A 25,684-nucleotide genomic window follows, 5' to 3' on the forward strand; every position below is an offset into this window, starting at 1 on the left:
GCAGTGAAACGCAGTGGAAAATGGCACAGTGGTTAGCACTGCTGCTTCACAGCGCCAGAGACCTGGATTCAATTCCGGCCTCGGGGTCACTGTCTGTGTGGAGTTTGCACGTTCTCCCTGTGTCTGCGTGGGTTTCCTCCCGGGTGCTCCAGTTTCCTCCCACAGTCCGAAAGACGTGCTGGTTAGGGTGCATTTACCCAAAAAGGTGCCGGAGTGTGGCGACTAGGGGAATTTACACAGTAACTTCATTGCAGTGTAAATGTAAGCCTTACTTGTGACTAATAAATAAGCTTTTTTTTTAAAGCTGCAAATTTGACTCCCATCAATCCCACCTCCTATATTTTACTGGAATGTGATGATCCCAAACATTCTCGACATTTGGAATAAAATCTTGGTCATTTTCCAATGCCCCTGAGCTTCAGTCGACAAGAATGAGGAAAACTCTTTAACTTGGGCTGTTTGAAGAGAGGAAAACAGACCATAAAAAGGGTCTTAAGTTGAGGAAAGGCAATTAAACCACATCAGAGAATCCCTACACTGCAGAAGCAGACCATTCGGCCAATTGAGTGTCCACCAACTTTCCAAAGGAGCATCCCAAACCCCATCCCCGTAACCTCACGCATTTGTCCTGTTAATGCCCCATAACCTACACATCATGGGACACTAAGGGGCAATTTAGCCTGGCCAATCCACCTAAGCCGCACATCTTTGGACTGCAAGAGGAAACTTAGTGTCGGGGGACTCGCAGGGTAAATACGTGGGGTTACGGGGATAGGGCCTGGGTGGGATTGTGGTTGGTGCAGACTTGATGGGCTGAATGGCCTCCTTCTGCACTGTAGGAAATTCTATAATTCCATGGTCTGAGTTAAATGGGAGACCCCTTATTTTTAAACTGTGCTGCCTAATTCTAGATCTCCCAATAAGGAGATACATCCTCTTAGCATCCAGCCTGTCAAGCCCCCTTGGAATCTTGCATGTTTCATTACAGGAAGGATGTGAAAAAGATTGAAAGGGTGCAGAAGAGATTTACAAGGGTGTTGCTTGGATTGAGTGGCATGCCTTATGAGGATAGGCTGAGGGAGCTCGGTCTTTTCTGCTTGGAGAGACGTAGGATGAGAGGAGACCTAATAGAGGTGTATAAGATGTTGAGAGGCATAGATCGGGTGGACTCTGAGGCTTTTTCCCAGGGTGGAAATGGCTGCTACGAGAGGACACAGGTTTAAGGTGCTGGGGGGTAGGTACAGGGGAGATGTTAGGGGGAAGTTTTTCACACAGAGGGTGGTGGGCGAGTGGAATCGGCTGCCATCAGTGGTGGTGGAGGCGAACTCAATAGGGTCTTTTAAGAGACTCCTGGATGAGTACATGGGACTTAATAAGATGGAGGGTTATAGGTAGGCCTAAAAGGTAGGGATATGTTCGGCACAACTTGTGGGGCCGAAGGGCCTGTTCTGTGCTGTAGTTTTTCTATGTTTCAATACAATCATCGCTCATTTCTCTAAACTCAAATGCGTTTAAGCCAATCTGTTCAATCTTTCCACTTAAGACAACTCCTCCACCTCAAGAATCAGCCTAGTCAACTTTCTGTGAACTGCCTCCACTGCAAGTATATTTCTCCCTGGGTAAGGAGACCAAAACTGCACACAACACTCTAGGTGTGGTTTCACCACTGCCCTGTACACTTGTAGCAAGACTTCCCCATCCAAAAGTAAGAATGTCAGACTGGAGGGGGACAGGGGACTCGAGAGAGTAATGCTGAACCCCCTTTCCTATCTACAAGTAGAAAGGGTCGAGAGCTTCAAGTTTTTAGGTGTCCAGATCACCAACAACCTGTCCTGGTCCCCCCATGCCAACACTATAGTTAAAAAGTCCACCAACGCCTGCACGTTCTCAGAAGACTAAGGAAATTCGGCATGTCGGCTACGACTCTCTCCAACTTTTACTGCTGTACCATAGAAAGCATTATTTCTGTTTGTATCACAGCTTGGTATGGCTCCTGCTCTGTCCAAGACCGCAAGAAACGACAAACGGTTGTTAAAGTAGCCCAATCCATCAAGCAAACCAGCCTCCCATCCATTGACTCTGTCTACATTTCCCGCTGCCTCAGGAAAGCAGCCAGCATAATCAAGGACCCCCACGCACCCCGGATGTTCTCTCTTCCACCTTCTTCCGTCGGGAAAAAGATACAAAAGTCTGTGGTCACGTACCAGTCGACTCAAGAACAGCTTCTTCCCTGCTGCTGTCAGACTTTTGAATGGACCTACCTCGCATTAAGTTGATCTTTCTCTCCACCCTAGCTAAGACTGTAACACTACATTCTGCACTCTCATTAGTCTTTGGACTTCCCTTCCACTCCAAGTAGTATGGGCTGGGTTATTTGAATATATTCAAGACTGTGTTAGTCAGATTTTCTTATTGAAAAGGGAGTCGCAAGTCATGGGGGCAGGCAGGAATGTGGGGTTAAGGCCACAATCAGATCAGCCATGATCTTATTGAATGATGGAACAGGCTCAAGGGGCCTAATGACCTACTCCACCTATTTCTTATATACATTCTTATGCCACAATTAGCCTCTATTTCTGGGCTAGAAAGTGGATGATTCCCTTTCTAATTGCTAATTTTTGTGTCAACCTGGTTTGGTGGTGCTTTTCCTTTACAGAAATGCAGGCAGCGAGACGCGAGATGGACTACGTAAATCGGTACTGGAGAAGATGCCTTTCCTTCAGAATGTGGACGATGATAGTGATGAGGATGATGACGAATTGGATAGCGTTCCTTCGGAACTCTCTGTCACACAGAGACTAAGCAAGAAACAAAGGGTAACCGTTGGTGCTTTTGGCCTTCTCACCTTTAAGGTTCTCATGACTGCCCGTCTATAGACATCCTGGGGTTCCGCCCATGCTCGGTTCTGAATTAAATTCTCAAGTTGGATCCTGCGAAGCTCCTCTCTGAGCGAGGCGAAGATCCCCTGGATGTGAGGTGTATGAAAATTGTCATTATGCTATTTGATTGTTCAGACTATATGCTGAAAGTGAGGAAGTTATGTGCTTTCTTTTAAGCTGCGAGCAGGTTTAAAAGTAGCAGCGTTTATTTTCTCGATGGGCCGAGTGGCCTAATTCTGCTCCTATGTCTTATGGTGTTATTGCCTCACAGCGCCAGGGTCCAGGATTTGATTCCCAACTTGGGTCACTGTCGGTGTGGAGTTTGCATATTCTTCCTGTGTCTGCGTGGGTTTCCCCCGGATGCTCCGGTTTCCCCCCCCCCCCCCACAGTCCGAAAGACGTGCTGGTTAGGGTGCATTGGCCGTGCTAAATTCTCCCTCAGTGTACCCGAGCAGACGGAGGAGTGTGGCGGCTAGGGGATTTTCACAGTAACTTCATTGCAGTGTTAATGTAAGCTTTACTTGTGACACTATTAAATAAACTTTAAAGATTCTAGGGTTTTATTCAGCTTCTCCCTGTTTCCCAGTCTACATGGCAGAACTTGAAACGTTGTCGGAATTTTCTGGCAGTTCCCACTGGCAGGTTCTCTCGGTCCCCTCGACAGCAAATCCCACCAACAGCAGCAAGGCCAAGAGATCTTGCCACCGAACAATGGTGATGTTCGCCTCGCCCAGAGGAGCTTCGCAGGATCCAACTTGAGAATTTAATTCTGAAACCGAGCGCGGGCGGAACCCCAGGATTTCTATGGACGGGAAGTCATGAGAACCCAGACTTCCCAGTCTGCTCACTGGCTTCCAGATGCTGACCATGTTTAATATTAGCTCAGGGCTCACTGGAGCAGAGGCTGAGATTGATCCTTTTCATTCCTGGAAAGGGAAATCAGAAACCAAGATCTATTTTGACTCGAAAATGCTACGGCGATTGGCAATGAGCTAGATTGGAAAAACGATGATACGCGGTGGCACGGTGGTTAGCACTGCTGCCTCACAGCGCCAGAGACCTGGGTTCGATTCCCGGCTTGGGTCACTGTGTGGAGTTTGCACGTTCTCCCCGTGTCTGCGTGGGTTTCCTCTGGGTGCTCTGGTTTCCACCCATAGTTTGAAAGATGTGCTGGTTAGGTGCATTGGCCATGTTAAATTCTCCCTCCGTGTACCTGAACAGACGTTAGATGTGGCGACTAGGAGATTTTCACAGTAACTTCATTGCAGTGTTAATGTAAGCCGACTTGTGACTAATAAATAAAACTTTAAAAGTTATGAAGGTGCGGGGAGACAGTGCAGGTAGGGAAAAAGTCAAGTGTGAGTTGGAGGGTATGAGCGATGTTGTGTTTATTTTTCAAACTGGGTGGATGGACTGCAAATTATTTTCCAGTCCACTGACCTGTATCTCCTATGCTCCTTCCTAACTGGCAACCAAAATTTTGATTTTAGAACATGGAACATTACAGCGCAGTACAGGTCCTTCGGCCCTCGATGTTGCGCCGACCAGTGAAACCAATCTAAAGCCCCTCTAGTCTACTCTATTCCAATATCATCCATATGTTTATCCAATAACCATTTGAATTTTGGTGGTCAACATCACAGATCACGGTCTACTAAAAATCTGTTTGGTTGGTACACTGACCACAATGGTCATTTTGGCATTTAATTGGTGCTCTGACAATTCAACACGTTAGTTTGATTTCCAGTGGGACTTACAAACTGACCTTTATTTATGAAATGTGTGTCATTACAGATAGGCACAGAGATGACAGCTGCTGATCCCACCATGGACTGCGAGACAGTGGATGCTCTGAGTGAATTTCACTTCCTGGAGACGGGGGAGGAAGAGGAAAGGGCTGAAGACTCCAGAAGCTTGGGGGACGGCAAAGAACTAGGTAAAGAAAGATGCCAATAATGGAGCGTATTGAAATTTGCTACGTGAGTGTTCTGCCATAAAAACAAAAACAAAATGCTGGAAACCTGAAATAAGAACAGAAAATGCTGAATATATTCAGCAGGTCTGGCAGCATCTGTGGAGAGAGAAACTGAGTTAACAGGCGGGATTTTCCACGTCCCCTGCGGTGTGTTTCATGGCAGTGGAGGCAGCCCCCATTGTTCAGTGGCAAGATCTCTTGGCCTTGCTGCTGTTGGTGGGGTTTGCTGTCGAGGGGACCGAGAGAACCTGCCAGTGGGACCTGCCAGAAAATTCCGCCAACGTTTCAAGTTCAGGACCATTCTCTCGAACTGAAGGAAATAGAAATGTAATAAGCTTTGAGTAAGTGAAAGGGGGAAGGAAGAACAAAAGACAATGAAAGCAAACAGTATAAAGCAGACATTTGATTCCGGGATTTCCATTTGTCCCAATGCAGTTAAAAGCCTCCTTCGACTACCTGCCAAACCCACAACCATGGATCATCTAGAAGGACAAGGGTAGCAGACATATGGGGACAATGTCACCTAGAAGTGCACCTCCAAGTCACCCATACCGACCTGGAAATATATCACCGTTCCTTCACTGTCGCTGGGTCCAAATCCTGGAATTCCTAACAGCACTGTGGGTGTACCTACACCACGCGGACTGCAGCGGTTCTAGAAAGTGGCTCACCACCACCTTCTCGAGGGCAATTAGGGATGGGCAATAAAAGCTGGCCCAGCCAGTGACACACACTTCCCAAGAATGATTTGCTTTTTAAAAGAAGTAGCTCGGTCAGTGAATTCACTCATTGATGTGGAACTGAACCGCACAAGCTCAGAAGGTTCCGGGTGGTTAGCACTGCTGTCTCACAGGGACCCGGGTTCGATTCCTGGCTTGGGTCACTGTCGGTGTGGAGTTTGCACGTTCTCCCTGTGTTTGCATGGGTTTCCTCCGGGTGCTCTGGTTTCCTCCCACAGTCCAAAGATGTGCTGGTTAGGTGCTAAATTCTCCCTCGGTGTACCCGAACAAGCGCCGGAGTGTGGCGATGAGGGGATTTTCACAGTAGCTTCATTGCAGTGTGAATGTAAGCCTGCTTGTGACACTATTAAATAAATAAACTTATAAATTGTCTGCTCTGCATTCGCTGATCTCAAACCACCCGTGACCAAAAGGTCAAGTTTGACTTGCTGTGATCACAGAGGTTGTCGAGCTGTCTACAATAATGTGAATGACACTTCCTGCTGATTGTGTAATGTCTTATCCATGATTGCATTTCTAGGAAATCATCGCTCTAAGCTTCAAGAGGCGTTGACTAATTTTACAGACATCGACGGTTTGCCTTCCATTCCGTCCGGGATGATTGGTCAGCCTGAGGCAAACGAAGGTACCAGCTTCCCTTCATCTGCAAAGAAATGCCCCACCCAATCCCCAGAAGTAACTGAAGACGGGGCGGCGCGGTGGCACAGTGGTTAGCACTGCTGCCTCGCAGCGCCAGGGATCCAGGTTCGATTCCCGGCTTGGGTGACTGAGAGGTTCGATTCCCGGCTTGGGCGACTGTGCAGAGTTTGCACATTCTCTCTGTGCCTGCGCGGGTTCGCTCCGGTTTCCTCCCCACAGTGCAAAGATGTGCGGGTTAGGTGGATTGGCCATGCTCAATTGCCCTTTAGTGTCAGGGGGATTAGCAGGGTAAATATGTGGGGTTACGGGGATAGGGTGGGATTGTTGTCAGTGCAAGCTCGATGGGCTAAATGGCCTCCTTCTGCATTGTAGGGATTCTATGAACATCAGATGGCGTCACAGCGGTTTCATAACAATTAGCTGATTCCTGAGATACAATCTCGCGATTGCACCCATGTTTCTTGTGAAGTTTTCTTTTACAATATTGTGCACTTCATGGTTTACGTTTTTTTTTGTTCGGATGGGATCCTTCATGTTTGTCTCATTCTCCACAGCCATGGCCAGGATCTTGCATGTGGCTGAGGCATGCTGACACTCCTAGGAAGTATCTGTTATCCTAGCTTAATCAATTTGTGTTTAGAGAGCACGCATGCAGTTGTGAACCATCCAGGCAGCACGTTCTTAGTCAATATGTACGCTGCGCTGAGTTAGCATATCTCAGCTAGATTGCTGGTTGAAAATGTGATGACGCGCAGCTGATTACTGAGGATAAGGTTGGCCAATATTTGTATATGTTACTGCATGCTCCACAGGCATTCTAAGACGATCTCGGGGAGCTCAGGACCAACCCTACCACCCCCACCTGTGGAGCAGAATTGCTCAAAGGAGCTGCAGTGTTGTCATACAACTGAATTCTGATACTTGTTATCACTGTGAGGTGGCACAGTGGTTAGCGCTGCTGACTCACGGCGCCAGGGAACCGGGTTCGATTCCGGCCTCGGGTGACTGTCTGTGTGGAGTTTGCGCGTTCTTCCCTTGTCTCCGTGGGTTTCCTCCCACAGTCCAAAGATGGCGGGTTAGGCCATGCTAAATTGCCCCTTAGAATCAGGGGGATTAGCAGGGTAAATATGTGGGGATATGGGGATAGGGCCTGGGTGGTATTGTTGGTGCAGGCTTGATGGGCCTCCTGCACTGCAGAGATTCTATGAACACTAGTGTTGATGGCAGTCTTCAGTAATGCTGTTTCAAACTACCTCACACATTCAGGCTCGTTTCTCTGTGAGGAATTTTGTGTCCCTGACAACATGTAATGGTGTGGGGTGGCATGGTGGGATAGTGGTTAGCACTGCTACCTCACAGCACCGGGTTCAATTCCGGCCTCGGGTGACAGTGTGGAGTTTGCACATTCTCCCCGTGTCTGCGTGGGTTTTCTCCAGGTGCTCTGGTTTCCTCCCACAGTCCAAAGATGTGCAGGTTAGGTGAATTGGCCATGCTAAATTGCCCCTTAGTGTCCAAAGATGTGCAGGTTAGGTGGATTGGCCATGCTAAATTGCCCCTTCGTGTCCAAAGGTGTGCACGTTAGGTGGTTTGGCCATGCTAAATTGCCCCTTAGTGTCCAAAGATGTGCAGGTTGGGTGGATTGGCCATGCTAAATTGCCCCTTAGTGTCCAAAGATGTGCAGGTTGGGTGGATTGGCCATGCTAAATTGCCCCTTAGTGTCCAAAGATGTGTGGGTCAGGGTAAATATATGGGGTTATAGGGATAGGGTGGGGGATTGGGGTTGACTAAGATGATCTTTTTGAGGGTCAGTGCAGACTTGATGGGCCGAATAGCCTCCTTCTGCATTTTAGGGATTCTCTGGTTCTAAGAGCAGCAATAACTGTGTGTGTGCCTGGTATACTGATGGCTGAACTCTTTTTAATGTCCTGCTAATGCTGTGTTTCCATTGCAGCGTTTTCCCCGCACGTCAATAAGCCGTTTATATTAGGGGTGGAAAGTGCTGGCGAGGGAGAAATGAGCCTGGGTGAGCTGGCAGACCTGACTGTCACTAACGATAATGATGTGAGTACTTTTCAAAGACTAAAATCCCTAACCCAATTTAGTAAGAACTGTGCGTCTGAATTTCCCTTTCATGGAAAAGAATCACATGCTTAAGTTTGCATCTTGTAGGACTCTTGAACTTTGAAGCATTAATTGCGTTAAAACCAGAGGCTAAGCACCTTTTTGTGCTATTTTTAAAAAGCTGTGTTTTTATTCCCTCCCCTCCTGAAGGCACTGGCTCTTGCTGGTGCACTGTTCCAATGGTGCCACCAGCCCTCCAATAACTAGTGATTATTCTTCAAGGGTCAGCCCACACAGAGTTTGCAGACTGTTTTAACTATGGAGAGCATCTCAGATGAACTATAACCTTTTCGCACACCTTTCAGCCATGCTTGGTGGGCAGGTATTCAAAGTGTGAACCATGGCTTTTTCACTCCAACTCCAGGGCCGAGGGGGTCGATTACAATGCCCCAAATAAAACCATAGAATGTGACTCATATTTGCTAAAACGTTTTGGGTGGCACCATGGCACAGTAATTAGCATTGCTGCCTCACAGCGCCAGGGACCCAGGTTCATTTCTGGCCTTAGGTGACTGTGTGGAGTCTGCACGTTCTCCCCGTATCTGCTTGGGGTTTCCTCCGGGTGCTCCGGTTTCTCCTCGCAGTGCAAAGATATGTAAGTTAGGTGGATTGGCCATGCTAAATTGCTGCTTAGTGTCCCAAGATGTGTAGGTTAGCAGAGTAAATGCGTGGAGTTACAGGGATAGGGTGGGGCTGGGCCTGGGTAAGATGCCCTGTTGGAGAGCTGGTGCAGACTCAATGGCCCGAATGGCCTCTTCTGCATATAGGTATTCTGTGGTATCTATGGTTCTATTTGCAACCTCGGGAATCTAATGGTGTGTTGCAATGGAAGCATAATGTTACCTTCTTTAGGGCGGCACGGTAGCACAGTGGTTAGCACTGCTGCTTCACAGCTCCAGGGACCTGGGTTCGCTTCCCAGCTTGGGTCACTGTCTGTGTGGAGCTTGCACATTCTCCTCGTGTCTGCGTGGGTTTCCTCCGGGTGCTGCGGTTTCCTCCTCCCACAGTCCAAAGATGTGCGGGTTAGGTTGATTGGCCATGCTAAAAATTGCCCCTTAGTGTCCTGAGATGTGTAGGTTAGAGGGATTAGTGGGTAAATATGTAGAGATATGGGGGTAGGGCCTGGGTGGGATTGTGGTCGGTGCAGACTCGATGGGCCGAATGGCCTCTTTCTGTACTGTAGGGCTTCTATGATTCTATGATTTTCAAAGTTCTCTTTATCCTCTGAGAGTTGTTCAGCAGTCAGAAATGCTGCAACTACTGGTGAGAGGGATTTGGATACAAATCTAGTTAGACGTTTGTCTTAAATGAAAACTGAAAATACTGGATCACTCGGCAGGTCAGGCAACATCCAGGAGAGAAAAGCAGAGTTAATGCTTCAGTTTGATGATCCTTCATCAGAATGTGCCTTCCTTATTGCAGCTTTCTGATGGTAAGGATGCCTTCAGGAAAACGTGGAATCCCAAGTATACGTTGCGGAGTCATTTTGATGGGATCCGTGCATTGGCGTTTCACCCAGTGGAGCCCGTGCTCATGACTGCCTCAGAAGATCGTACTCTGAAGCTGTGGAACCTGCAGAAAACAGTTCCTGCCAAAAAGTAAATTTTTATTTCACACGGTGAAATATTTTATTTTAGAAGTGATATTTGTTTCTGATTAGGACAGAGAGTGATCTTGTGGGTGAACTATTTCATGATATTGTTGGTCTGTATACAATCCTGTTGGGATGGCCTTTTCAGTGGATTACACATTGGCCTTGCACCTTTTGGGGCCAGGTTTCAAACATACCCAGATGGGACGCAAGTACTGCTCACTGCAGTGGTCCTGTTTTGAAATGAGTGTGGTCAGTTTCAAAACCCAACCTTGGTCCACTGCACAAAATTTATGTTCATTGTAAATTGCTAATTTGCATTAAATGAATGATCTTGTTCTGAAACGGCGGCTGGTATGGAAAATAGTTCTTAACTATTGCAGTGGGGGTGTTTTTTATGAGGGTGCAGCTCATCAGGGACAGAGCAGGAGTTTTTCCTCTGCATCTAATCTGAGAGTGCACATCACTGGTGTTGGGTGGACCTGTTGGAAAGTTCTCCAATTCCCAGTGGTAACATTCCTCACCAATAAAATTCCAGAATCATTCAAGGGGCAGTTAACATAGAAACATAGAAGATAGGAGCAGGAGGAGGCCATTTGGCCCTTCGAGCCTGCTCCGCCATTCATTACGACCATGGCTGATCATCCAACTCAATAGCCTAATCCTGCTTTCTCCCCATAACCTTTAATCCCATTCGTCCCAAGTGCTATATCCAGCCGCCTCTTGAATACATTCAATACTAGTGGGAGATCGTAGGCCTGAACTTTCCAGCTGTTCGCACCCCGTCGCTGCAAGTGAGGGCGGGGAATTTGGCGCTCGGCCAAATCTCCGTTCACTACAGCGGGACCAGAAAATCCCGCCGGCACGAATGGCCAAATGTTGGAATGGGACAAGTGAGCTGAGCACTAGTTCCATTTTGTTTGGTCATATTTTACAGTCAGTTTTTGAAGTTACTGTCTTAACATGTGAGGTTGGTACTTAGAACCATAGAAAATTACAGCTCAGAAACAGGCCTTTTGGCCCTTCTTGTCTGTGCCGAACCATTTTTTGCCTAGTCCCACTGACCTGCACTTGGACCATATCCCTCCACACCCCTCTCATCCATGAACCCGTCCAAGTTTTTCTTAAATGTTAAAAGTGACCCCGCATTTACCACTTTATCCGGCAGCTCATTCCACACTCCCACCACTCTCTGCGTGAAGAAGCCCCCCCTAATATTCCCTTTAAACTTTTCTCCTTTCACCCTTAACCCATGCCCTCTGGTTTTTTTCTTCCCTAGCCTCAGCGGAAAAAGCCTGCTTGCATTCACTCTATCTATACCCATCAAAATCTTATACACCTCTATCAAATCTCCCCTCAATCTTCTACACTCCAGGGAATAAAGTCCCAACCTATTCAATCTCTCTCTGTAACTCAGCTTCTCAAGTCCCGGCAACATCCTTGTGAACCTTCTCTGCACTCTTTCAATCTTATTTACATCCTTCCTGTAACTGGGTGACCAAAACTGTACACAATACTCCAAATTCGGCCTCACCAATGCCTTATATAACCTTACCATAACACTCCAACTTTTATACTCGATACTCCGATTTATAAAGGCCAATGTACCAAAGGCACTCTTTATGACCCTATCCACCTGTGACGTCACTTTTAGGGAATTCTGTACCTGTATTCCCAGATCCCTCTGTTCAACTGCACTCTTCAGAGTCCTACCATTTACCCTGTACGTTCTTCTTTGGTTTGTCCTTCCAAAGTGCAATATCTCACACTTGTCTGCGTTAAATTCCATTTGCCATTTTCCAGCCCATTTTTCTAGTTGGTCCAAATCCCTCTGCAATCTTTGTATCATCAGCAAACTTGCTGATCCAATTTACCACATTATCATCCAGATCATTGATATAGATGACAAACAACAATGGACCCAACACCGATCCCTGCAGCACACCACTAGTCACAGGCCTCCACTCAGAGAAGCAATCCTCCACAACCACTCTCTGGCTTCTTCCATTGAGCCAGTGTCTTATCCAATTTACTACCTCCCCATGTATACCCAGCGACTGAACCTTCCTAACTAACCTCCCATGAGGGACCTTGTCAAAGGCCTTGCTGAAATCCAGGTAGACAACATCCACCGCCTTCCCTTCATCCACTTTCCTGGTAACCTCCTCGAAAAACTCTAATAGATTGGTCAAACATGACCTACCACGCACAAAGCCATGTTGACTCTCCCTAATAAGTCCCTGTCTATCCAAATATTTGTAGATCCTATCCCTTATCACACCTTCCAATAACTTGCCCACCACCGACGTCAAACTTACTGGCCGATAATTTCCCGGATTTCTTTTGGAACCTTTTTTAAACAACGGAACAACATGAGCCACCCTCCAATCATCCGGCACCTCCCCCGTGAATACTGACATTTTAAATATGTCTGCCAGGGCCCCTGCAAGTTCAACACTAGCTTCCCTCAAGGTCCGTGGGAATACCCTGTCCGGTCCTGGGGATTTATCCACTCTGATTTGCCTCAAGACAGCGAGCACCTCCTCCCCTTTAATCTGTAAAGGTTCCATGGCCTCCCTACCAGTTTGCCCTATTTCCGTAGACTCCATGCCCGTTTCCTCAGTAAATACGGATGCAAAAAAAACATTTAGTATCTCCCCCATCTCTTTTGGTTCCATACACAGTCTTCTTTCACCAATTACTGACGCGTGGATCTGAAACAACTCATTCAGCAACCAGTCAGTAAACCTTCTGGGATTCAGACAGAAAATAGTTCTCCTCTGGACCCCTGACTTCAGTTGGCTGTTGGAGATTGGAAACTGGAGCATTCGTATTGCATAAAAAGTCACTAGAAATGTTAAATGGACAAAAGTATTTGTTTAGAAAAAAATCCAGGTGGGATGTTACTTGATGGAAAAATGTCCACTCACAAGTGTTTAATTTTATTTTGTTCCAGGAGTACGGCGTTGGATGTGGAACCAATATATACGTTCAGGGGACATGTGTGAGTATGCGGCAGTCAATTATCCCATCAATCTTAGAGAAAAGGCAAATTATCTATTCATTCTAAATTCCCTCATATAGATGCTGTTACTTGAATTAATTCACATTCTTGGATAATTCAGTACTTCTAGTGGACATCATCAGGAGCGGTGTTTAGATGTCAGAGTTACTCTATCTGCAGAGTGGGACCCAGATTTCATTTGGATTTTGCGTCAGGGGCAGCTGAAATGGTGCAAAAGTCAGTCTCTCTGCTCCTCGATGTTGAAGTAGAGCCCCTGTGTTAGAGAGCTGCTTAGGGCAGCACGGTGGCGCAGTGGTTAGCTGCCTCACAGCGCCAGGGAACTGGGTTCGATTCCAGGCTTCGGTCACTGTCTGTGCGGAGCTTGCACGTTCTCCCCGTCAGTGTGGGTTTCCTCTGGTGCTCCGGTTTCCTCCCACAGTCCAAAGATGTGCAGGTTAGATGAATTGGCTGTGTTAAATTCTCCCTCGGTGTACCCGAGCAGGCGCCGGAGTGTGGTGACTAGGGGATTTTCACAGTAACTTCATTGCAGTGTTAATGTAAGCCTACTTATGACTAATAAATAAACTTTACTTTAAACTGCTTATGCCTATGTGGCTGTACTCCAGAATAGGTCAGCACTTTTACGACAGAGAGCAATTACTGTCCTTCACTGAATTGCTAATGTTACAGCGATTCTGTTAATACCTGATTGTCCAATCATTTTCACTGCATGGCTCTTTTTTTAAAATCTCTGTTTCTCCTGATGTTACAGAGACCCAGTGTTATCGTTAGCAGTTAGTTCTAAAGGGGATCAGTGCTTCAGTGGAGGACTTGATGGCACAATTTGCTGCTGGAATATTCCAAGTTTGAACATTGACCCATACGACACTTACGGTATGTACTAAGCAGAATTTAATATAGTGTACATATACGATCACCCAGGGTTCCTGATTTTGTACAATAATGGTTGGCAAATAGAAGTTAATTTTAACAGTAATGGAGTGATGTTTGAATAATTTATGAATGGCAATATTGTATTATAGTTTCAGTTATTTATTTTAGTTTGTTCTTCTGTTTTTTTTTTCTTTTTACCCATCTCTCCTAAATGTGCTAACTTTCATTCTTCGGATCTAAGTTTTTTTTAATTCATGGCTATCGCTGGCTGGACAGCATTTGTTGTCCTTCTCTAGTTGTCCTTGTTCAGAGGGCAGTAGAGTGTCAACCACATTGCCGAGAGTCACATGTAGGCCAGACCAGGTAAGGACAGCAGATTTCCTTCCCACAAGGGCATTAGTGAACCGGATGGGTGAAGTTCTTGCACATTGATATTGTGCTTCCATGGGTTTTAGTTTTCCTTAACGTTTAACATATTTGAGTTCTCTGCTCAAAGCCAGGCCTGACCCATAGTGCCATGATCTCCACATTGAGTAGGGTAAGGAGATCGGTCATTAGTCCACCCTAGTTGGAACAGGAATCAAGCATCGTGTTGTTGGCACCAATTTGATCCACACTGGTCATCCGACCAACTGAGCCAACCAACCCCCAAGGGGTCCGTGTTGCTGTGGCAACATTCACTTTTACATGCGTGTTGTAAGCTGGAACTGGGGGCGACACAGTGGTTAGCACTGCTGCCTCAGAGCACCAGGGACCCGGGTTCAATTCCTGGCTTGGGTCACTGTCTGTGTGGAGTTTGCATGTTCTCCCCATGTCTGCGTAGGTTTCCTCCCACAGTCCAAAGATATGCTGGATAGGTGCATTGGCCATGCTAAATTCTCCCTCAGTGTACCCGAACAGGCGACCAGGGGATTTTCACGGTAACTTTATTGTCGTGTTAATGTCAGCCTACATGTGACACTAATAAATAAACTTTTTACTTTTAACTATGGATCGTGATGGGAGAGGCTCTGATTTCTTTCCATCACACGGCTGACCAGAAATCTCTCCTGCTCTTGCCGCCTGCCACTAATGTACAATGGAAAGATTTGCAGATTGATATTCAACCTGTATGGCCATGTTATCAGCCCACCTTCCTTGGCCATCAAGTCCTGGAGTGGGACTTGAACCCGCAGCTTCTGGCTCAGAGGCAGAGGCGCTGTTTCTGTGCCACAAGACCTCCTTTCGCTTTTGTGTTCCAGCTAAATCTGCATCTGTCGTCCTGAGAGAATCACATCCGATTAACGATCAGCCATTCATTCTGCTTTTTACAGATGAGAGTATTCTGTCCAGAACACTAAATGGTCACACGGACACGGTTTGGGGGCTTGCGTTTAGTATCCCGAAGAACCGCCTCATTTCATGTTCAGCAGATGGAACTGTTAGGTTGTGGGACGCGACTGCAAATCCAGCCTGTGTTGGGACGTACAACAAAGATAAGGGTGAGTAAAGGCGTTGCAAGAAAACCATTTGGTGCTGTGTGGATGATTTAGGAAGGATGGTGGGGGAAGGGGGTGGGGTAGAATTGTGAGACTGTCCTTTTGGGCAGATGGAAGGTCGAAATAAGGAACCATCTTTTGGGGGGGTGGGGGGGTGAAGATGTGGATCAACTGCTGGAAAGGAAGAGGCAGGACTGTCATCTGTTGATTCGATTTGATTTATTATTGTCACATGTATTAGTATATAGTAAAAAAAATACTGTTTCTTGCGCGCTATACAGACAAAGCACATCGTTCATAGACCAGGAAAGGAGAGAGTGCCGAATGTAGTGTTACAGTCATAGCTAGGGTGCAGAGAAAGATCAACTTAGTGCGAGGTAGGTCCATTCAAAAGTCTGAAGGCAGCAGGGAAGAGGTTGTTCTTGAGTCATTTGGTACGTGACCTCAAACTTTTGTACCTTTTTCCCGACGGAAGAAGGTGGAAGAAAGAATCTTCAGGGTGTGTGGGGGTCCTTAATTATGCTGGCTGCTTTTCCAAGGCAGTGGGAAGTGTAGATGGATTCAATGGATGGGAGGCTGGTTTGTGTGATGGATTGGGCTTCATTCACAACCCTTTGTGGTTTCTTGCGGTCTTGGGCAGAGCAGGAGCCATACCAAGCTGTGATACAACCAGAAAGAATACTTTCTATGGTGCATCTGTAAAAGTTGGTGAGAGTCGTAGCTAGCATGCCAAAATTCCTTAGTCTCTTGAGAAAGTAGAGGCGCTGGTGAGTTTTCTTAACTATGGTGTCGGCATGGGAGGACCAGGACAGGTTGTTGGTGATCTGGACACCTAAAAACATGAAGCTTCCGACCATTTCTACTTCGTCACCATTGATGAAGACAGGGGCATGTTCTCCACTACGCTTCCTGAAGTCGATGACTATCTCCTTCGTTTTGTTGACATTGAGGGAGAGATTATTGTTGCCGCACCAGTTCACCAGGTTCTCTCTCTCATTCCTGTACTCTGTCTTGACATTGTTTGAGATCCGACCCACTACCGTGGTGTCGTCAGCAAATTTGAAAATCGATTTGGAGGGGGAATTTGCCGCGGTCAAAGGTATATAAGGAGTATAGCAGGGGGCTGAGAACACCGCCCTCTGGGGCACTGGTGTTGATGATTGTGGAGGAGATGATTACTGATTGCAGTCTGTGGGTTAAGAATTTCGCAGCAGGAGGAGCCAAGCCACAGGCCGTGGAGTTTAGCCGCAGCCCCAACAGCTATAGCCTCAACTACTTTCTGTGGTGGTGAATTCCACACATTCACCACCCTCTGGGTGAAGAAATCTCTCCTCACCTCAGTTCTAAAAGGTTTACCCTTTATCCTCAAACTATAACCCCTAGTTCTGGACTCCCCCCACCATCGGGAACATTCTTTCTGAATCTACCCTGTCTAACCCTGTTAGAATTTGATAAGTTTCTATGAGATCCCCTCTCGCTCGTCTAAACTCCAGTGAATATAATCCTAACCGACTTAGTCTCTCCTCATATGACAGGCCTGCCATCCCAGGAATCAGCCTGGTAAACCTTCACTGCACTCCCTCTATAGCAAGGACATCCTTCCTCAGATCAGGACACCAAAACTGCACACAATACTCCAGGTGTGGCCCCACCAATGCCCTATACAATTTAGTAAAACATCCCAATGCTATGCTCAAATCCTCTTGCTATGAATGCCAACATACCATTTGCCTCCTTTACTGCCTGCTGTACCTGCACACTGCACGAGGACACCAAGATCTCGTTGAGAATCCATGTCTCTCAATTTACACCCATTCAAGCAATAATCTGTCTTCCTACTATTGCTACCAATGTGGATAGCCTCACATTTACCCATGTTATACTGCATCTGCCATGCATATACCCACACACTCAGCCTGTCCAAATCACCCTGAAGCATCTCTGCATCCTCGTCACAGCTCACCCTCCCACCAACTTTGTATCATCTGCAAATTTGGAGGTAATGCATTTTGTTCCCACTTCGAAATCATTAATATGTAACTTTACATAATAGTCTGTTATGTGAGACCTTGTCGAAAGCATTCTGAAAGTCTAAATAAACCATTTCCACTGGTTCTCCTCGGGCAACTCTACTAGTTACATCCTCAAAGAATTCCATTAAATCTATCAAGCATGATTTCCCTTTCTTAAATCCATGCTGACTTTGTCTTATTGTACCACTCCTTTCCAAATGCTATACTATGAAATCCTTGATAATGGACTTGAGCAACTTCCCTAATACCGACATTCGGCTCACTGGTCTATAGTTCCCCATTTTTCTCTCTACTTCCCTTTTTGAAAAGCGGGTTTACATTAGCTACCTTCCAATCTGTAGGAACCAGTCCAGAGTCCGAAGAATTTTGGAAAATGACCACCAATGGAACTACTGTTTCCATAGCCACTTCCTTAAGTACTCTGGGATGAAGATTATCAGGTCCTGGAGATCCATCTTCAATTCCCCCAAAACCATTTCTCTACTAACGCTGATTTCTTTCAGCTCCTCAGTAAAACTTGTCTCTTACAGCTAGGGGAAGGTGTAGCATAGCAGAAGGTCTAAAGCAAGCAGGGAGGAAATAAGATGAGCTTTAAGCATTCACCCCTTCCATCACTGATGCGCGGCAGCAACTCACCAAGGCTCCTTCAACATCACCTCCCAAGCCTGCGACTTCCACCACCTAGGAGGACAAGGGAGATAGCGAGCGAGAGCCAGAGATCTGCATGGGAGCACCACCACCCTGCAAGTCCTCCTCCAGGCCACACATCATCCTGACTTTCACTGTCGCAGGGTCAAAATCCTTGAACGTGCTGTCTAACAGCACTCCGGATATACCTACACCTCATGCCTGGAGTGGTTTAAGAAGGTGACTCACCATCACTTTCTCGAGGCAGTTGGGAAGGGGCAACAAATGCTGGCCTAGCCAGCGATGCCCTCATCCCACAGCGTAGTTTCCAGTCTTTTACTCTGCACAGTCCTTTATCCTACACTCGTTACGAGGACCTTGTGCCTTCGGACAGGCCATTTCTGGGACCCTGATGCTTTACCAAAGTCGTCATTTTGTTGACCTGTGAGCATTGAACAAAGAATGGCAGGGTGTTCAACACCAGAGGATATTTGGAAGTCAAAGAACAAAGAAAATTACAGCACAGGAACAGGCCCTCCAAGCCTGCACCAGCCATGCTGCCTGACTTAACTAAAACCCCCTACCCTTCCGGGGACCATATCCCTCTATTCCCATCCTATTCATGTACTTGTCAAGACGCCCCTTAAAAGTCACGACCGTATCCGCTTCCACTGCCTCCCCCGGCAACGAGTTCCAGGCACCCACTACTCTCTGTGTAAAAAATCTGCCTCGTACATCTCCTTTAAACCTTGCCCCTCGCACCTTAAACCTATGCCCCCTAGTAATTGACTCTTCCACCCTGCGAAAAAGCTTCTGACTATCCACTCTGTCGATGCCTCTCGTAATCTTGTAGGCTGTAACACGGACATATTCAGATGCACACAGCATGTACTTTCCAGGCACTGGAGAGTATTCCAAGAGCAGTCACATTTCTGTTCCCTTAATCCATGGGCCATTTGTGGCTGTTCTGCGGTTGGCTCAGATTAGGTAACTGACTAATGTGGCACCTAGCTGGTCTGTATTCTTAGCTACACATAGTTCAGCTGGCTGATGCAATCAGTGAAGCTTCTATTTAGATCATATTAAACAATGTCGGCCAAATTTGTGCTGAACAGTGGGATTAAGGAGACAGGAAAGGAACTGCGTGGTCTCCTCACTCATGCGCCTGCGGTTTGATCATGTTGTCAGTCAAGCATTGACCAGCTGGCTGGCGGGTATGCCGGCTACTTAGCATGGTGAAGGGAGCCTTATGTCAAATTGAGCATCTCGGGTGGGATGTCTGGCAGGAAATGAGCTTTAAGCCATGGACTGGAAGTCACTCCGAGCCTCCAATTTAAAGATATACACTGCCCCCCTCTCTCTCTATCTCTCTCTCTCTCGCTCGCTCTCGCTCTCTCTGGCTCTCTCTCGCTCGCTCTCTCTCTCGCCCTCTCTCGCCCTCTCTCGCCCGCCCTCTCTCGCCCGCCCTCTCTCGCCCTCTCTCGCCCTCTCTCGCCCTCTCTCGCTCTCTCTCGCTCTCTCTCGCTCTCTCTCGCTCTCTCTCGCTCTCTCGCTCTCGCTCTCTGTCTGTCGCTCTCGCTCTCTCGCTTTCTCTTGCTCTCTCTCGCTGTCTCTCGCTCGCTGTCTCTCGCTCGCTCTCTCTCGCTCGCTCTCTCTTGCTCTCTCGCTCGCTCTCTCTCGCTCGCTCTCTCTAGCTCGCTCGCTCGCTCGCTCTCTCTCGCTCGCTCTCTCTCGCTCGCTCTCTCTCGCTCGCTCTCTCTCGCTCGCTCTCTCTCGCTCGCGCTCGCTCGCTCGCTCTCTCTCTCTCTCGCTCGCTCTCTCACGCTCGCTCTCTCACGCTCGCTCTCTCACGCTCGCTCTCTCTCGCTCTCTCTCGCTCGCTCTCTCTCGCTCGCTCTCTCGCTCTCTCTCGCTCTCGCTCGCTCTCTCTCTCTCGCTCGCTCTCGCTCCCTCTCGCTCGCTCTCTCTCGCTCGCTCTCTCCCTCTCGCTCGCTCTCGCTCGCTCTCTCTCGCTCGCTCTCTCTCGCTCGCTCTCTCTCGCTCTCTCTCGCTCGCTCTCTCTCGCTCGCACTCTCTCGCTCGCTCTCCCTCTCTCGCTCGCTCTCCCTCTCTCGCTCGCTCTCCCTCTCTCGCTCGCTCTCCCTCTCTCGCTCGCTCTCCCTCTCTCGCTCGCTCTCCCTCTCTCGCTCGCTCTCCCTCTCTCGCTCGCTCTCCCTCTCTCGCTCGCTCTCCCTCTCTCGCTCGCTCTCCCTCTCTCGCTCGCTCTCCCTCTCTCGCTCGCTCTCCCTCTCTCGCTCGCTCTCCCTCTCTCGCTCGCTCTCCTTCTCTCGCTCGCTCTCCCTCTCTCGCTCGCTCTCCCTCTCTCGCTCTCCCTCTCTCGCTCTCCCTCTCTCGCTCTCCCTCTCTCGCTCTCCCTCTCTCGCTCTCCCTCTCTCGCTCTCCCTCTCTCGCTCTCCCTCTCTCGCTCTCCCTCTCTCGCTCTCCCTCTCTCGCTCTCCCTCTCTCGCTCTCCCTCTCTCGCTCTCCCTCTCTCGCTCTCCCTCTCTCGCTCTCCCTCTCTCGCTCTCCCTCTCTCGCTCTCCCTCTCTCGCTCTCCCTCTCTCGCTCTCCCTCTCTCGCTCTCCCTCTCTCGCTCTCCCTCTCTCGCTTGCTCGCTCTCTCGCTCGCTCTCGCTCGCTCTCTCTCGCTCGCTCTCCCTCTCTCGCTCTCCTTCTCTCGCTCGCTCGCTCTCTCTTGCTCTCTTGCTCGCTCTCGCTCGCTCTCTCTCGCTCTCTCGCGCTCGCTCTCTCACGCTCGCTCTCTCACGCTCGCGCTCTCACGCTCGCGCTCTCTCGCTCGCTCGCTCTCTCACGCTCGCTCTCTCACGCTCGCTCTCTCACGCTCGCTCTCTCACGCTCGCTCTCTCACGCTCGCTCTCTCACGCTCGCTCTCTCACGCTCGCGCTCTCACGCTCGCTCTCTCACGCTCGCTCTCTCGCGCTCGCTCTCTCACGCTCGCTCTCTCACGCTCGCTCTCTCTGGCTCTCGCCCGCTCTCTCGCTCGCTCTCGCCCGCTCTCACGCTCGCTCTCGCTCGCTCTCTCGCTCGCTCTCGCTCTCTCTCGCCCGCTCTCTCTCTCTCTCTCTCTCACTCTCTCTCGCTCTCTCTCGCTCTCTCTCGCTCTCGCCCGCTCTCTCTCGCTCTCTCTCTCTCTCTGTCTCTCGCTTTCTCTTGCTCTCTCTCGCTGTCTCTCACTCGCTCTCACTCGCTCTCACTCGCACTCGCTCTCGCTCGCTCCCGCTCGCTCTCTCGCTCTCTCTCTCGCTCTCTCTCTCGCTCTCTCTCGCTCTCTCTCGCTCTCTCTCGCTCTCGCTCGCTCTCGCTCGCTCTCGCTCTCTCTCGCTCTCGCTCTCGCTCTCTCTCGCTCTCTCTCGCTCTCTCTCGCTCTCTCTCGCTCTCGCTCGCTCTCTCTCGCTCTCTCTCGCTCTCTCTCGCTCTCGCTCTCGCTCGCTCTCGCTCTCTCTCGCTCTCTCTCGCTCTCTCTCGCTCTCTCTCGCGCTCTCGCTCTCTCTCGCCCTCGCTCTCTCTCGCCCTCGCTCTCTCTCGCCCTCTCTCTCCCTCGCCCTCTCCCTCGCTCGCCCTCTCCCTCGCTCGCCCTCTCCCTCGCTCGCCCTCTCCCTCGCTCGCCCTCTCCCTCGCTCGCCCTCTCCCTCGCTCGCCCTCTCCCTCGCTCGCCCTCTCCCTCGCTCGCCCTCTCCCTCGCTCGCCCTCTCCCTCGCTCGCCCTCTCCCTCGCTCGCCCTCTCCCTCGCTCGCCCTCTCCCTCGCTCGCCCTCTCCCTCGCTCGCCCTCTCCCTCGCTCGCCCTCTCCCTCGCTCGCCCTCTCCCTCGCTCGCCCTCTCCCTCGCTCGCCCTCTCCCTCGCTCGCCCTCTCCCTCGCTCGCCCTCTCCCTCGCTCGCCCTCTCCCTCGCTCGCCCTCTCCCTCGCTCGCCCTCTCCCTCGCTCGCCCTCTCCCTCGCTCGCCCTCTCCCTCGCTCGCCCTCTCCCTCGCTCGCCCTCTCCCTCGCTCGCCCTCTCCCTCGCTCGCCCTCTCCCTCGCTCGCCCTCTCCCTCGCTCGCCCTCTCCCTCGCTCGCCCTCTCCCTCGCTCGCCCTCTCCCTCGCTCGCCCTCTCCCTCGCTCGCCCTCTCCCTCGCTCGCCCTCTCCCTCGCTCGCCCTCTCCCTCGCTCGCCCTCTCCCTCGCTCGCCCTCTCCCTCGCTCGCCCTCTCCCTCGCTCGCCCTCTCCCTCGCTCGCCCTCTCCCTCGCTCGCCCTCTCCCTCGCTCGCCCTCTCCCTCGCTCGCCCTCTCCCTCGCTCGCCCTCTCCCTCGCTCGCCCTCTCCCTCGCTCGCCCTCTCCCTCGCTCGCCCTCTCCCTCGCTCGCCCTCTCCCTCGCTCGCCCTCTCCCTCGCTCGCCCTCTCCCTCGCTCGCCCTCTCCCTCGCTCGCCCTCTCCCTCGCTCGCCCTCTCCCTCGCTCGCCCTCTCCCTCGCTCGCCCTCTCCCTCGCTCGCCCTCTCCCTGGCTCGCCCTCTCCCTGGCTCGCCCTCTCCCTGGCTCGCCCTCTCCCTGGCTCGCCCTCTCCCTCGCTCGCCCTCTCCCTCGCTCGCCCTCTCCCTGGCTCGCCCTCTCCCTGGCTCGCCCTCTCCCTGGCTCGCCCTCTCCCTGGCTCGCCCTCTCCCTGGCTCGCCCTCTCCCTGGCTCGCCCTCTCCCTGGCTCGCCCTCTCCCTGGCTCGCCCTCTCCCTGGCTCGCCCTCTCCCTGGCTCGCCCTCTCCCTGGCTCGCCCTCTCCCTGGCTCGCCCTCTCCCTGGCTCGCCCTCTCCCTGGCTCGCCCTCTCCCTGGCTCGCCCTCTCCCTGGCTCGCCCTCTCCCTGGCTCGCCCTCTCCCTGGCTCGCCCTCTCCCTGGCTCGCCCTCTCCCTGGCTCGCCCTCTCCCTGGCTCGCCCTCTCTGGCTCGCCCTCGCCCTCGCCCTCTCCGCCTCGCCCTCTCCCGGCCCTCGCCCTCTCCCGGCCTCGCCCTCTCCCTGGCTCGCCCTCTCCCGCCCTCGCCCTCTCCCGCCCTCGCCCTCTCCCGCCCTCGCCCTCTCCCGCCCTCGCCCTCTCCCGCCCTCGCCCTCTCCCGCCCTCGCCCTCTCCCGCCCTCGCCCTCTCCCGCCCTCGCCCTCTCCCGCCCTCGCCCTCTCCCGCCCTCGCCCTCTCCCGCCCTCGCCCTCTCCCGCCCTCGCCCTCTCCCGCCCTCGCCCTCTCCCGCCCTCGCCCTCTCCCGCCCTCGCCCTCTCCCGCCCTCGCCCTCTCCCGCCCTCGCCCTCTCCCGCCCTCGCCTTCCCCGCCTCGCCCTCCCTCTCCCGCCCTCGCCCTCTCCCGCCCTCGCCCTCTCCCGCCCTCGCCCTCTCCCGCCCTCGCCCTCTCCCGCCCTCGCCCTCTCCCGCCCTCGCCCTCTCGCCGCCTCTCCCGCCCTCGCCCTCTCCCGCCCTCGCCCTCTCCCGCCCTCGCCCTCTCCCGCCCTCGCCCTCTCCCGCCCTCGCCCTCGCCCTCTCCCGCCCTCGCCCTCTCCCGCCCTCGCCCTCTCCCGCCCTCGCCTCCCCCGCCTCTCCCGCCCTCGCCCTCTCCCGCCCTCGCCCTCTCCCGCCCTCGCCCTCTCCCGCCCTCGCCCTCTCCCGCCCTCGCCCTCTCCCGCCCTCGCCCTCTCCCGCCCTCGCCCTCTCCCGCCCTCGCCCTCTCCCGCCCTCGCCCTCTCCCGCCCTCGCCCTCTCCCGCCCTCGCCCTCTCCCGCCCTCGCCCTCTCCCGCCCTCGCCCTCTCCCGCCCTCGCCCTCTCCCGCCCTCGCCCTCTCCCGCCCTCGCCCTCTCCCGCCCTCGCCCTCTCCCGCCCTCGCCCTCTCCCGCCCTCGCCCTCTCCCGCCCTCGCCCTCTCCCGCCCTCGCCCTCTCCCGCCCTCGCCCTCTCCCGCCCTCGCCCTCTCCCGCCCTCGCCCTCTCCCGCCCTCGCCCTCTCCCGCCCTCGCCCTCTCCCGCCCTCGCCCTCTCCCGCCCTCGCCCTCTCCCGCCCTCGCCCTCTCCCGCCCTCGCCCTCTCCCGCCCTCGCCCTCCGCTCCCTCCCCTCCCGCCCTCGCCCTCTCCCGCCCCCGCCCTCGCCCTCTCCCGCCCTCGCCCTCTCCCGCCCTCGCCTCTCGCCCTCGCCCTCTCCCGCCCTCGCCCTCTCCCGCCCTCGCCCTCTCCCGCCCTCTCCCGCCCTCGCCCTCTCCCGCCCTCGCCCTCTCCCGCCCTCGCCCTCTCCCGCCCTCGCCCTCTCCCGCCCTCGCCCTCTCCCGCCCTCGCCCTCTCCCGCCCTCGCCCTCTCCCGCCCTCGCCCTCTCCCGCCCTCGCCCTCTCCCGCCCTCGCCCTCTCCCTCGCTCGCCCTCGCCCTCTCCCGCCCTCTCCCTCTCCCGCCCTCTCCCTCTCCCGCCCTCTCCCTCTCCCGCCCTCTCCCTCTCCCGCCCTCTCCCTCTCCCGCCCTCTCCCTCTCCCGCCCTCTCCCTCTCCCGCCCTCTCCCTCTCCCGCCCTCTCCCTCGCCCGCCCTCTCCCTCGCCCGCCCTCTCCCTCGCCCGCCCTCTCCCTCGCCCGCCCTCTCCCTCGCCCGCCCTCTCCCTCGCCCGCCCTCTCCCTCGCCCGCCCTCTCCCTCGCCCGCCCTCCCCCTCGCCCGCCCTCCCCCTCGCCCGCCCTCGCCCGCCCTCCCCCTCGCCCGCCCTCGCCCGCCCTCAGTTCTATTGTCAGCTGGTCACACTGAACAAATCAAGCTTACTAACAGCCAAATACTGCCCCCTTCAGCTACAGCCTCTGCTGCTGCACGCAGCCATGGGACCCTGTTTGGAGGCCTTTTCATGCACCTTTGTATTGCCCCTGCATACCTGGCGTAACTCAGCTCGAAGTTTGTCCTGTGTACATCCCCGCGATGGGTGGGCAGCCTTTGACTTTCATGAAAGTGTGCGGAGTTCTGATTTTGGGGGCTGTTGGGATGAGGTTGGATTGTCATCGTGCCACGAGTGCAGGGGGTTGGGCTGTCCTCCGATTTGCCTCTGTAAAATTCTGCCCAGTACACTGCCATTTATCGAAATGGATATTAATCGCCTGTTGTAATGCCTTCAAGTCTGCAAGGTGGAAGAACAATGCAGTGACAGATAACTCTTCGTAATCAACTTTATTTGGTTTCTAAATTTTGATTTTATTCTCTTCTCCAGAAAATGGAATTCCTACCTCTGTTGCCTTTGCGAGTGATCCTGCTCATGCCGTAGCCTCCTTCACTCGCGGGGATGTGCTCATATACGATCTGCAGACCTTGCAGTCGGTGATGACTCTAGATTCTAAAACATCTGACACTGGTAAGCTGACAGGCTGGACTAACGGAGAGGGGGTTGCAAACCTGTATGGGATTCCTGTTTGCCCTTAGGCCCCCCCCTCCCCCAAACTCTTACTTGCAGTTATTTGCTCATTTGTGCACATGTTCGTTTTTCAAATTTATTGCACTCTTGTTTCCATTTTGCTGGAATGTTTATGAATCGGATGCATTTGTGTCAAGTCAGCAGAGGAGGGGTGGGAATAAGGCTGTGCATAGTTGGTCTTCTTTTGACCTCTTTGACTGGCTATTGAATATGATTTCTTCATCCACACCCCGGGTACATGCAAGCTTTGTAAACTAACCGCGCACG

General features: G+C 52.2%; 1 protein-coding gene across 1 annotated transcript in view; it reads left to right on the top strand.

Moving 5' to 3' along the window:
- Nucleotides 1-25,684, top strand: part of LOC144511409 (striatin-3-like) — a 76,397-nt gene that overhangs the window by 32,956 nt on the left and 17,757 nt on the right. The window contains exons 6-14 of the mRNA XM_078241739.1: nt 2,657-2,816; nt 4,674-4,815; nt 6,115-6,219; nt 8,185-8,294; nt 9,777-9,952; nt 12,902-12,949; nt 13,722-13,843; nt 15,157-15,324; nt 25,217-25,357. Of these exons, the coding sequence (XP_078097865.1) occupies nt 2,657-2,816; nt 4,674-4,815; nt 6,115-6,219; nt 8,185-8,294; nt 9,777-9,952; nt 12,902-12,949; nt 13,722-13,843; nt 15,157-15,324; nt 25,217-25,357 (1,172 nt within the window). The remainder of the gene's footprint in view (nt 1-2,656; nt 2,817-4,673; nt 4,816-6,114; nt 6,220-8,184; nt 8,295-9,776; nt 9,953-12,901; nt 12,950-13,721; nt 13,844-15,156; nt 15,325-25,216; nt 25,358-25,684) is intronic.

Source organism: Mustelus asterias, chromosome 24 (genome assembly GCF_964213995.1).
Source record: "Mustelus asterias chromosome 24, sMusAst1.hap1.1, whole genome shotgun sequence".
Lineage (NCBI taxonomy): Eukaryota > Metazoa > Chordata > Chondrichthyes > Carcharhiniformes > Triakidae > Mustelus > Mustelus asterias.